Genomic DNA, 12,712 nt, shown 5'->3' with positions numbered 1-12,712 from the left:
CCTGATGCCTAAAGTCTGCCCCGACTTTCCTGTAACCCGCCCCTTGGGCAGCGCTCAGAAGTCTGCATTTGATGTGGTCTGATGAGGATGACTGGCAGCTCTGCCACGTTGCTCGCTCTGCTCTCAAAGGTCCTGGTGTGGTTCTAGGGGCAGCACTCTTCTGGTTTGTTAATTCCTTGTCTTCCTTCCAACAGGAACAGATCATCAGCCTGGTCAATCAGATCTGTGGCAAGGTCTCTGGTAAGAACGGCAGCATGGAGAACTGTCTCAGTAAACCGACACCAAAAAGGGGGCCCCGCAAGAGAGCAACGGTGGACGTGCCACCCTCCCGGCTGGCGTCCTCCAGCTCCTCCCGGAGTGCAGTGAGCTCGTCCTGAAGCTGCCCACACCGCGGCTGATTGAGATCTATTTTTTGTAATTATTATATTCTAGTTTGGAGTACTTGCTGTAGGATACAAGCTGTCTTTGCACTAGCTCTAAAGAAGATTTTCTTCTGGTTTTAGAGAACTAATTTTGTTTTAGCATTAAACTCTTGAACTTTTTTTTGTACTTAGAATACCTAGATACTGCAGTCAGATTTTTGAAACTGCCGTATACTCACTGTTTTAAACCCTTGAGGGGCTGTATTAACTTGTATCGCCCCTGTGGCTGACAAAAGCCTTTTTGTTTGATTTTTTTTTTTTTTTTTTTGTAACTGTTGGGGAAAAAAGGATTTTTTTAACCCATTTTTGAAGAGGGTGAAGTTTGGAGAACAAATTTTAAAACTTTCAGTCATGTGAGATTTTTCTAGAGAGAAAAGGGGTAGGACACACACACACACACACACACACACAAAACTTGAAAAGAAATGGCTTTACTTTGGCTGTCTTTTCTTCAGTCATGTGCAAGATGAGTTTGTAACTTTTAAAATCGGAGAACCCCATTTTGTTTCTCTGGGCGGTTGTGGCAGCTGAAGGCGGACATTGTTTCCTAACCATAGACAAAATGAGGAGATTTGAGTGACGAGGTTCTCCTTACCAGCACATCACTATGCATCTAAGGAAAAAAGAAGAGAGAGAAGAAAAAGACTGCCTGTCTCGGAGGGGTCCCGTGCGGAAACCTGTGCCTGATTTCATTAGGAAATCCATTCTGTTATTTTTTTGGTGCTGTTGGCTACTTTATCAAAAAACCCTTCAATAGCATCCTTAAGGGAAGAAAAAGAAAAAAAAGTGATTGAAGCCGTAAGTGCTTCTTTGTCATAGACGTGCAATCTTTCTAACATTCCATCTCATCTCACTGCTTGTTTCACACCTCACAAGTCAGCATTAATCTTCTTGTTAAATTTGTTTCGTTTAGGATCATACTTAGAGCCACTAGGAGGTCTGCAGTTCTTTTTGAATGTGAAAATGCATTTGTGCTCATCTTGTCTATTTTTCTCTTCATGTTGTAACAAAAAGAAAAAAAAAAAGAATCCCATCCTTTTGTACATATGCCTGTAAATTGTTTTAAATACTTGAGCCTTTTTCTCAGTGGGCGTGGGGAGGGGGGTGAGAAGACAAGATGAAGAAAAGCCTTACATTTCAGTTTCTTCATCGGTTGGATTGGATGCTTACAGGGTTTTTCTTGTAACATTTATAAGTGCTGCTTACATCACTGAACAACAACACAAAAATAATAATGGAGTAGCTGTTGCCCTTCTCCAGTTGTGTGTACAGTATGTGTGGAATAAAGAAGGGAAACTGTTTTCACAAGCTGTTCTTTGTTTCATAATTGGATTCATCGATCCCGTAGCTACCCATACTGCACTGAGCTTGCCAGTGGGACTGTCAGGAACGTCCTGTGATCCACTTTGTTGGTTGTTGTTGCAGAGACTGAACTGTTTTGGAATATTTAACAGTTACATAAACGGAGTCAAGTGTTTTCCAATGTGGTTGTCTGGTTTTTATGGCCTTGCTGTGTACGCTCCCTCTTTTGACAGTAAACTTCTGCCTACGGCTTACAGTTTGACATTTAATTTATTAGCGCTGCTCTGCACCCCTCCCTTGGGAGGGAAGACTTCATGTTGTTTATTGCCAGTTTTTTGTTTACTTTTCAGGTTTGTACTACAAGGTTTAATAATAAAAACAAAGTTTTTTTGACATCTGTCTTGTGGAAGATGAGTGAATGAAATGGGCTTTCTTTTCCGGTAAATGGGTGGAGGGCAAGCGTCCTCCCTCAGCCTGAGTGGCAGACAACACAGCCTGACTCAGCTCACCTTCCGCTACTGCTGGCGGTTCGAATCCCCTTCGAGCAAAACCAAATGCCTGCTTCTTGCCTCTTGTTTCCTGCGGAGGCCACTGGCAGCAGCAAGGACAGGGCTGGGCCGCCCCGGGCTGGTGCGAGGCTTCCCTCATCCTGAGGGCGGGAGAGGCGCCTCTCGCCAGGTGCCGGCTGTGAGGAATGCAGACAGGAAACCCCATCCTTGTCAGGAGTAAGAACGGTGTACTGCGTGGTTAGTTTTCCTGTGAACCCAGATGTGTGCTCTGCTGTTAACGCGGGTTAGCTGTTGAACTGTTAATAATTTTGTGACAAAAACCCCCTTTTGTTAGTGCTGAGTTAACTGCAGTTAGGTTTTGGAGAAAGCAGGGTTTTCTGTCTGTGAAGGTCCTTTTCTTGCTGAGGCCACGTGGAGACCACATTTCTCGGCCCCGCCAGCCCTGCGGGCTCCTTGGTGGCCTGCGTGGACCCCAGTTGCCCTTCCTGCCCCCTAAAGCCTGAAGGATGCATGTGTGTGGAAGCCTTTCTGTACAAACTGGCCATGGACTCCCTCAGTTAAAGTCCTCAAACTTTATTGTTAGCTTTTCTTTCAGTCAGTTTCTCAGAAATTACTGGCAATTGTGTGACAATCAAGAGCCCCTGTCAACCGCCTGCCTTCAGTGGGATTCTGCACAGCTGGGTCTTCTCAGCGGTGCTCGGGGTGCGATGCGGGTTTAGGAGTCGCTGTCGTCACTGTGTAAAGTGGCCAGGGCAGTGTCCACTTCAACTCCCTCCTCATCAGACTGAACGACGGGGGACTCCCCACCTTCACTGGAGTCCTGGGCGGCTGGGTCAGTGCAGGTGGAAGATAAAGAAGGTGGCTGGGCTCGTAATTCCGAGAGATTTGGAACCGGGAGAGTAATTTCATTCTGATCAGTATTTGATTCAGGCCCTGCAAAATAGGAAGAACCCTGTGATAAAAGTATCACAGTTTAAAACTGCTACTGCAGATGGTGGTCTGAACGCACTCTATTGAAAAAGGTGTCAGTGTTTTGTTGTGGTGAGCTGGGCCTACAAAGGAGACTCCCACGCCAGTGCAGGAACTGTCCCTGGAAGAGGCTAAGCCAGGTGATCGGCGAGGCAGCCAGGGGCCTGCGCCGATCCTTCTGCCCCTGTGACAGATGGGAAGACCTGAGCCCTTCCCACCATGTCCAGGGAAACACTGTGATGAAGGTCCTCGGGCGCTCCCTGCATTTCTTTGAGGAGCATCCCCATAACCCTGATAACCTAGATTTACTCTTTATATCCTTGCGAGTAGTAATTCAGAGAAAGTAATGCTAAGAGAAAAAGTCAATCTTTTTCGCATTTCTCCAATTTCATGGGGAGGCAATAAGTTCTTAAAGGAACCAAAGCATATGCAGATGATGGAGTCCCTGTTTCCAAATCTCTTCTTGACTCTGGGAAAGGGGCCAGCATTCCTTCCCACGTCCAGTGTCCCAGCCTCTCAGCATAGGGCTGCCCTCCTGGGGACGACTCTGTTCTCACAGATTTGCTGGGAAAAGAGGACGGAGAAGTTGAAAACAACAAACTGGCAAGAACTCTAAAGGGCTTGACCTCAGAGGCAGTGGGAACTGGTGCCGGCAAAACTGTCGAGGGCCCAGGTGCCATAGGAGGCCTGCGCGTTGCCTTTCCCCGTGTGTATACGAGACAACAGCAATGCTTGTTCTGTAATGATTCTGTGTATAAGAAGATCCCCGAAGGTCTGATCTGAAATTTAAAATGAAGTGAGCCCATGTATAAGTTTGGAACCTCAGTAAATATTTGCTGAGTAAATGTGAAAGTTTGGGAAGGCATGAAGTGCAAGTGCCCACAGGGTTGTTCCGGTTTTTAAAAATATAAGCCAAATGCTGAACACATACCTTGGCCTTGCCCACAACAAAAGTGAAATAAATAGCTGAATGAAGGGATGAGAGTTAAAGGTGACAAATGCATGCTCAGACCAGCACTAGGTGTGTGAGTCACAGGCGATCTCCCACCTTCCCCCAAATTCCAGTCTTTGAAATAACCACAAAAGCTAAACTCAAATTCTGAGACCCAGGAGGTAAAACAGGATTTAAGAAAGTGCCCTGTTCTTAGACAGTGTGTGGGTAGAGCACTAGAAGTCTTCGAGAAATTCGTGACAGAACAGCTGTCTCATTTGCCCACTACTGTGAGACTAGGCACAGGCAAGTGAAAATGGGTGAGAACAAGCAGTTCACTGCGCCTTAGAGACCTGTGCATCATTACCCTGATGTCTGCTCTCTGAAGGAATAATGTGAAGAGGTTTTATGCAGGTCTGACACCTCCTACCTAAGACAGGGGACAGCACGGCATTATCTTCTCCTGAATTCAAAAAAACATCCAGGGCCTCCTGGTCATTCATGTCCATCAGGTCCATCTGCTCCAGCATGTCGACATTCACCTCCATGGATGACATGCTCCCCATGGGTTCTGGAAATAGAGTGGCACCAGAAGAATTGACACTTTATCTTCAGCAATACTTTTAAAAGCAAACTTCAATTCATTAGGCTAACTGCACCGTATTTTCTAGGTATGAAATATCTCCTGCTACTCCAAATTTAAAAAAAAATACAATTGGGAGCAATACATTAAACTAGAGGACCGGTGCACAAAATCCGTGCACTGCAGTGGGGATGGGGATTGTCCCTCAGCCCAGCCTGCACCCTCTCTAATCTGGGACCCCTCGGGGGATGTCCAACTGCCGGTTTAGGCCCGATCCCTGTGGGACATCCCTCTCACAATGCGGGACTGCTGGCTCCCAACTGCTCACCTGCCTGATCACCCCTAACCACTCCCCTGCCAGCCTGATCGATGCCTAACTGCTCCCCTGCCGGCCCGATCGCTCCCAACCACCCTCCCCTGCCGGCCTGATTGCCCACCACTGCCCTCCCTTGGCGGCCATCTTGTGTGAGGGCATGATGGTCAGTTTGCATATTACCTCTTTATTATATAGGATTCTGCATCCCAATTTAATACTTGAAATCTATCCGAGATTAACACTGGTTTCCTAGCAGGTTTCCTGTTCACCCCCAGCCCTTTACAGGTGCTCAGACAGACCCATTTCTGCCTCATTCCTGCAGCAACATGAGGTGATTAGCAAGCTCCCCGCCACACACACCTGCTTCTGCCTGCAGTTGCCCCCAAACTCTGTTATCATTGCAGTTGAAGTTTTTACTGCCCTTGTGACATTTCTCTACTCTTCAACCTTAGCAGCAGACAATGTTGGGGCATTGGCAAGCTGGGGAGATAGAACCATGAGCCCCTGCAGTGAAAACACAGACTAAAAAAAATAAAATCATCCCACCGGCAAAAAGAAGCTAGAAGACTAGAGAGTCTGACTCAGCTGGGTATCAGGTAAGAGATGCCTCCTAGCTCTGGAGTTCATATTTAAACCACCTCTGTGGTCCAGAAAAGTACAGCCTGTTAAGTCACCCCAGGCATGATGGGGCCTGGTAGACGAGAATACACATTATTTCTGGATGGACATACCCTTAACCTTGCATCTCAAAGGCAAAGAAAAACAAAAGTCCATTCTAATCCAATGCCAAACTTACAGCACACACATGGAAATAAGTCAGAAACAAGCTCAGTATTAACACTTTCCCAATAATTTTAAATGACTAAGCATTTTTAATCAAATAAAAGATGTAAAAAAATGAACAAGGTATAAAAATTAGAGCGTAGGCACTTGAGAAAGAGCCAAATAACTTCCAGATAGGAAAAATCTAATTGAAATTTAAAACTCTGGGCACAAGTTACATTGAAGATTATTAATCAGAGCCAAAAAGAAAATTAGTAAACTAGGAGACTGAATGAATTCCCCATTACACGCAAAAGAAAAGATGGGAACTAAGAAAGAGCTTAAAAGTGATGGAAAATGAAAAAGTTTGCACAGTTCTAATGAGAGAATGTGGGGAGCAGCCATATTCAAAGGCTGTTTCCCAGACTTGCTGAAAGATCTGAGGTCCCAGATTTAGGAACCAAAATATATTCCCAGCAACACAGATAAAAGAAAACCTGACCCTACATCAATTGTAGTGAAAATGACAGAACAAAAAAGGAAGGGCAGATGAGGAAAGACGATAAATAGACTGACAGCCTCTCAACAAAAAGCAGAAGATGGAAGAATAAAATGAGAGGTAAGATAAATGCCACTTCTATATCATTAAAGAGCACTTAAGATCAAGTATAAGATGACAAGCACTGTCAGACAGAAACACTGGCCATGAGCTTGCTCTCAGGAAGATGAATCCCAGAAGGAAGATCTGAGATGCAAGAAATGTTAAACAGTGAAAAGTCTCGTAAGTTTGTGAGTTAATACAAAACCTTGAATAAACTCATATTAGTGTCCAATTTGGGGGATTTACTCTGGCAGAATTAAAGGACTGCACAATTTTGATAGGAGGGGAAGGCTCTGATCAGAATTGAAGCAGTGTAAGACCCTTGTTTTATTTGGTAGGAAGGGGAGAATCTGATTGTACTTAGTCACCACAAAATCAAAGTTCAGCACTAAAAGGAAGGGTAAATAGTATGTAATTTCTACTTTTAGCTGGGGGAAAGTTTATTATAGTTTAGATGATCCCCCTGAAGTAGCACTATCCGAAGCAACGTAGTCAGAAGTCCGCCTTCTCTGCATCAGACCTGATCAGGGCATGGACCGTGCCACAGAGCTGTTTCACATCCACAGCCCAATGGATCCAAGGGACACTGGTACAGTGTTATCTTGGAGCTTCTTCAAGGCTGACTGGTCAGGGGGAACTTGATGACACAGTTGTCAGACTTGTTCTTGGGGGCCTTCTGTGGGTGTTGGGCTGCTAGAAAATGAGTGACATGCAAGTTTTGTTGTGGGCTATGGAGGCCATCAGCATGGCATTCAGCATGGCCTTGCTTTGACTTCAGTTTTGAAAGGGGCAGAGGCTCCCTTCTTTTCTGTCTGTGCTCACCTCTTAAGAAGGGCAAGAGTATACTTTTAAAACAAAGGAAAAAAAGTGGACTAAAAATCATAGGAAAATAGCGCCACATAAGGTGGTAATGAAGTCAGGTATCACAATAAATGTAAATGAATCAAATTTGCCAGTTAACAGATTAAAAAACTGAATTGCTAGTAAATAAAATCTAGCTATATTCTGTTTATAGGAGACATTCCTAAAACACAGACATATGGACAGTAACATTTTTTTTAAAAGTGGAAAGTGGGCAAACAATTTTAAGAAGAAAGCTGGTATAGCTATATTAATATCTAACAAAATAGATATAAGAGGAAACAAAAGCAATATTGGGCTAAAGAGTTATACTCAAAGATTTTTTAAAGGTTTACTTCTCCAGGTAGATATTTAAAAATTTCTGTGTGACTATAAAAATGGCTAGATTATGACAAAGTGTAACATCAATAGTCATGGGGTGGGGTATAAGAGGGTTAAATATACCTCTTTGAAAATTGATAATTAAGCAACCCACTTGGTGTAATGGAACCCATAAAGAAACCATGCCTCTCATTTAGAATTTTGTTCTCAAGTGCATATGGAACAGGTAGAAGAGTTCTCTGTAATGGGCCATAAAGTAAGTCATGATATATATCAAAAGTAAAACATGTATATATCAAAAACCCATTCTCTAGCCACAATTGAAATTTAATTAGAAATCAGTAATAAAAAGTAACTAGGAAAACCACACATTACTTTAAAACAAACTTCTAAACAGTCCATACGTCAAATAAGAAACATTAAAGGAAAATTATAAGTACCCAGAAACCATTACTTATCAAAACTTGTAGAATAATGTTAAAGTGATACCCTAGTGGAAAATTCATAGCTTTGAATATCTTATTAAGAGAAGTCTAAAAATTGAGTCTAAACATTCAACTTAAACTAGACAGAACAAAATTAAATTAGAAAATCCCAGAAATGAAAGACACAGTAGAAAGGAAGAAGAATAAAACAAAAAGTCGACTCTTAATTGAAAACACTTAAAAATGAATAACTTAAGATTCATAAAAAAGCAGTAAAAGTCCCAAATTAACAATTTGAGGAATGCAAAAGCAAACCTAACCCCAAACATGGCAAAGGCTAAAAAAAGAACTATGGACGTTATGCTAGTATATTTGAAAACTAAAGACAAGCTGGGCAAAATCCATGGAAAATTTGCTAAAATTAACAAGATATAGGAAGTCACTAAACAGTCCATAGGTCAGAGAAAAGGAACAGGTAGTTCTTCTCACAGAGAAGTCACTAGTCCCAGACAGGGTCAGAGGCAATTCTCTCCACCACTTAGGAAATAAATGATGAGATCACCGTGTGCGCCACAGAAAATCCCAATCCTACTTAGCCACCAGTTCTCACTCAGTCTAGAAACAATGCCATTCCAATCGAACTCTGGACAATGTCCTTCTCAGCTCCTGCCCATGACGGCACAAATCTGTTAAGCAAAGCACCAAACACTAAGGAAGCTGAACACTGCACATACTCTGAGGAAACAGGCTGACTTTTCTAGATGAAGATTTTAGGTCAGTGGAGTAGAGAGAGGGAGAGCTGACTGAGATAAAGAAATTAAACTTCAAATCCATACAGTGAGTTTAAAAAGCATTGTTGGAGATTAAAATGGCAATGGAGTAACTGGATGCTGCATGGATATGCTCCCAGGTCCAAACTGGAATTATAACTAAAATACAGAAAAAAAACTTCAGAAAACTTGCTGGAGAGAACCCTGATAACTGAGGACCAAAAGTGGAGACCACATAGAGGCTGGTAGGAGAGGCGGAGGCACGAAAGGGCAGGCAGCAGATGAAGTTCTGGAGGGATAGATATCTCAGCTGTGGGGGGTTGCCACTGAGAACTCTGGGTCTAATTCCCCAGCTGGGCCCCCTAGCAGAGACTCACGGAGACTAGAAAGAACCATTTTAAAACAGTACTAGGAATTATTCTGTGTTGTATAATATGGGTAATGCTTCTTTTGTCTTTTTTTCACTAACATATTTTATGTTTTCTAAATATCTTCAACTAAAGCCCAGAACTATAGAAAGAGGCAAAAACAATGGCAAGACAAATATGCTGCATCCACTCTGATTTTGGAGGACTTTACACCACACCCCACTTCGGGGGTGCACACGACACCATCTGCACGCACTCAAGAAGCCACCACTTGCCTCGCCTCTCTATCTGCAGGTAGCCTGTGGAAAGGTACTGCTCCATGTCCTGCTGGAAGGCTTCCTCAAAAAACTTCTGCCGCTCCTTCAGCTTCATTTGCTGGGTGTGTTCCATTTCCAGGACTTTCTGGGTGTGCTCGGCATCTAGTTCCGCTAAGGAAACAGAATAATTTGGGTCAGGGTTGAAAAGAAACAGATAGAAAGTGGGTATAAATACCTACTCACATCTACCCTCTAAGCTGATAGTGTCAAACTCTGCTTCTCAAACTCTGGAGGGTGTCCTGACTGCAATACAATCACTCCTCCCTCCCAGTCGGCTGCACTGTTCCTGCCACCTTTGCTCATGCTGTTCCTCTGCCTGGAATGACCTTCCCACCCACATCTCCCACTGTCTCCAGAAGAGATGTTCGTCTTTCAAGATTGACTTCTCAGTTAATCCCTCAACTCAAGTAGAATTTGTGCTCCATCCTGTGGTTTCCATAACACTGTGAGCAAACTTCTGTAGCGGACATGCATCACAGTCCAAAGACTTGGACTTCCTGCAGAACTGTGATTATGTTATTCCTTTTAATATCTTATCACCTCACTCAGAGCCGGGCCACAGGAAGGACTCAATGTTTCTTAAAGAGCAACAATATAGCCATGTGGACTAGTAGAAAAGGCTTTGCTGTTTATTAACTGTGTAATCTCAGTTAACCTTTCTGAACCTTACATTACTCATCTGAAAATTTAGGACAGAAATATTAACCCAATATGAATGTGGAACTTAAATGAAATAATGTGAAAGAATTGTATAATTAAAATGAGCAGTGATCCTTCAAGGCAGGGCTGAGGAAGTAAGAAAACAAACCTCAGCCTGGCTGACACCCGTTTCAGCCCGGGAGACCCTGAGCAGAGAACCTAGTCGTCACACCAGGCCCCGACTTCTGACCTATAGACTGTGAGCTAATTTGTGCTGTTTTAAGCTGTGGTTGTAGTGATTCATTCTGCAGCAGTATAGGATACTCCAATGAGCCCTGCCCAAATCTGACTAGCTGGAGAATGGAAGAGAGAACAAATACTGTGCAACACCTACCCTGTGGCAGACACCGTGCTTGGATGAGTTTGGCAGGAGAATAAAGTCTCAGCTACCTTACTGTCCTGGGATAAACATAGGGCCCAAAACACGGTAAAATAATTTTACCCAAGACACTCTCCCCTCAGGTTCATCTCTGGAGAGTGTCAACAACGTTGGGATATTAGAACTTATACAAACTCAAAAAAAACAAAAAATCTAATTAAAATGCATAGAGGATCTGAATAGACATTTTTCCAAAGAAGACATCAAATGGCCAACAGGTACAAGGTAAGATATTCAACATCACTAATCATCAGGGACATGCAAATCAAAACAATGATATCACCTCACACCTGTTAAAATGGTTATCAAAAAAGACAAGAAATAAGTTGGCAAGGATGTGAAGAAAAGGGAATGTTTGTACATTCTTGGTGGTACTGTAAATTGGTACAGCCACTATGGAAAACAATATGAAGGTTCCTCAAAAAATTAAAAATAGATCTACTATATGATCCAGCCACCCCACTTCTGGGTATTTAGCCAAAGGAAATAAAAAGGGGGTATTTAAAAGATATCTGCACCCCCATGTTGACTGCATTATTCACAGTAGCCAAGACACAGAGAGAGCCTGAGTGTCACTGGGTGAATGGATAATGAAGATGTGCTTATATACAATGTAGTACCAGTCAGCATGAGGAAGAAGGAAATCCTACCATCTGCGACAACCCATGGATGGGTCTTGAAGGCACTTTACTGAGATAAGTCAGACAAAGACAAATATTGTATGATATCACTGATATGTAGAATCTAAAAAATCTACTCTTAGAAACAAAGTAGACTGGTGGTTACCAAGGGCTGGGTGGTGGGGGAATGGGGGAAATGTTGGTCAAAAGGTATAGATTTGCAGTTAGAAGATGAGTAAGTCCTGGGGACCTAATGCACAACACTGTGATGATGGTCAACAATATTGTGTTATAAAAGACTAGAGGCCTGGTGCAAGAAATTCGTGCACTGGCGGGGGATGGGAGGTGGTCCCTTAACCTGGCCTGCACCCTCTCCCAGTCCAGAAGCCCTCGGGGGATGTCCGACTGACAGCGGGGGGCAGGCCTAAGCCAGCAGACATCCTTAGCACTGCTGTGGAGTTTGGAGAAGCTCCCACCATTGCTGCTGCGCTCGCCAGCCTTGAGCCCAGCTTCTGGTTGAGCAGCGCTCCTCCTGTGGGAGCGCCCTGACCACCAGAGGGCAGCTCCTGCATTGAGCGTCTGCCCCTTGGTGGTCAGTGCGTGTCACAGTGACCGGTCTTTTGGCCATTTGGTCAATTTGCATATTAGTCTTTTATTATATAGGATAATTATGTGAAGTGATGGAGGTGTTGCTAACTCTACAGTGGTATTTATATTGCAATATATAAATACAACAAATCAACATGTTGTACACCTTAAACTTACACATTGTTATATCGATTATATCTCAATGAAAAACTCTAAGATGCTACCAAGAAATTTTTTTAAACAACAAAAAACACACCATAGCAGTATGTACAATGATCGGCAAGCTCCATATGGCTAATCTGCCTTAGTCATTGCCTTACACCCACACTCAACATCACACTTCACAACTCTGAGTTTTATAAAATCCTGTAGGCATGATATGTATCTTAAAAACTCGATACTGGGGTATATTTTTATTCCAAACTGGTTATAGTATCCAATACTTAGAATATTCTGGGCATTCTTCTATTGTAATCTACATACATGCAAGAAATACAAGTTTATCATTAACCAAAGCAACACAAACAGGAAAGTAAATCTTCCCAAGGACATGTAATTCTATGTATAAGACTGATGATATGAATTCTATATTTCCACACCACCCTAACTTACACATGCACCTCATATCTTTGTTTACAAGGAGATATAACCTGAAAAGAGCACAGGTTCTGAGTCAGTGGGGCTGGGGTCTTATCCCTTTTAGCAGGCGCTTCTGGTGCCTCACACCACATCCCTCCCTCAGCCTACCTCTGATTTCAGCTGCAACTCTGGAAGGCAGCTCTGTGGGACCTCCTTCATATGCCCATAGGCCCCACCGCAAGGCCATGCCTGTGTACCTATATGACTTTCTGGTCGGAGTATTCTCTGAATCCTGGAATGGAAAAGCCAGCATAACAAGTTCTGGGGAATGAAGGCGGCTTTCCCCCGAAGGCTGACAGAAGTCAGTGTACCATAGCACATTTTCCCATC

The 12,712-nt window shown here is 43.3% G+C and overlaps 2 protein-coding genes across 6 annotated transcripts in view; one reads left to right on the top strand and one right to left on the bottom strand.

Moving 5' to 3' along the window:
• The window catches only part of JARID2 (jumonji and AT-rich interaction domain containing 2), a 283,368-nt gene extending 281,249 nt beyond the window's left edge, over nucleotides 1-2,119 (top strand). For all 5 annotated transcript variants that reach the window (XM_006769707.2, XM_015567803.1, XM_015567800.1 and 2 more), the window contains one exon: nucleotides 195-2,119. In XM_006769707.2, the coding sequence (XP_006769770.1) occupies nucleotides 195-377 (183 nt within the window). In that variant the 3' untranslated portion in view covers nucleotides 378-2,119. The remainder of the gene's footprint in view (nucleotides 1-194) is intronic.
• A 671-nt stretch (nucleotides 2,120-2,790) lies between these two features.
• The window catches only part of DTNBP1 (dystrobrevin binding protein 1), a 125,546-nt gene continuing 115,624 nt past the window's right edge, over nucleotides 2,791-12,712 (bottom strand). The window contains exons 7-9 of the mRNA XM_015567804.1: nucleotides 9,416-9,568; nucleotides 4,564-4,704; nucleotides 2,791-3,166 (exon numbers count right to left, since the gene is read on the bottom strand). Of these exons, the coding sequence (XP_015423290.1) occupies nucleotides 2,949-3,166; nucleotides 4,564-4,704; nucleotides 9,416-9,568 (512 nt within the window). The 3' untranslated portion in view covers nucleotides 2,791-2,948. The remainder of the gene's footprint in view (nucleotides 3,167-4,563; nucleotides 4,705-9,415; nucleotides 9,569-12,712) is intronic.

Source organism: Myotis davidii, unplaced genomic scaffold, assembly GCF_000327345.1.
Source record: "Myotis davidii unplaced genomic scaffold, ASM32734v1 scaffold62, whole genome shotgun sequence".
NCBI classification, from domain to species: Eukaryota; Metazoa; Chordata; class Mammalia; order Chiroptera; family Vespertilionidae; genus Myotis; species Myotis davidii.
This window is presented reverse-complemented; position numbering and strand designations above follow the sequence as displayed.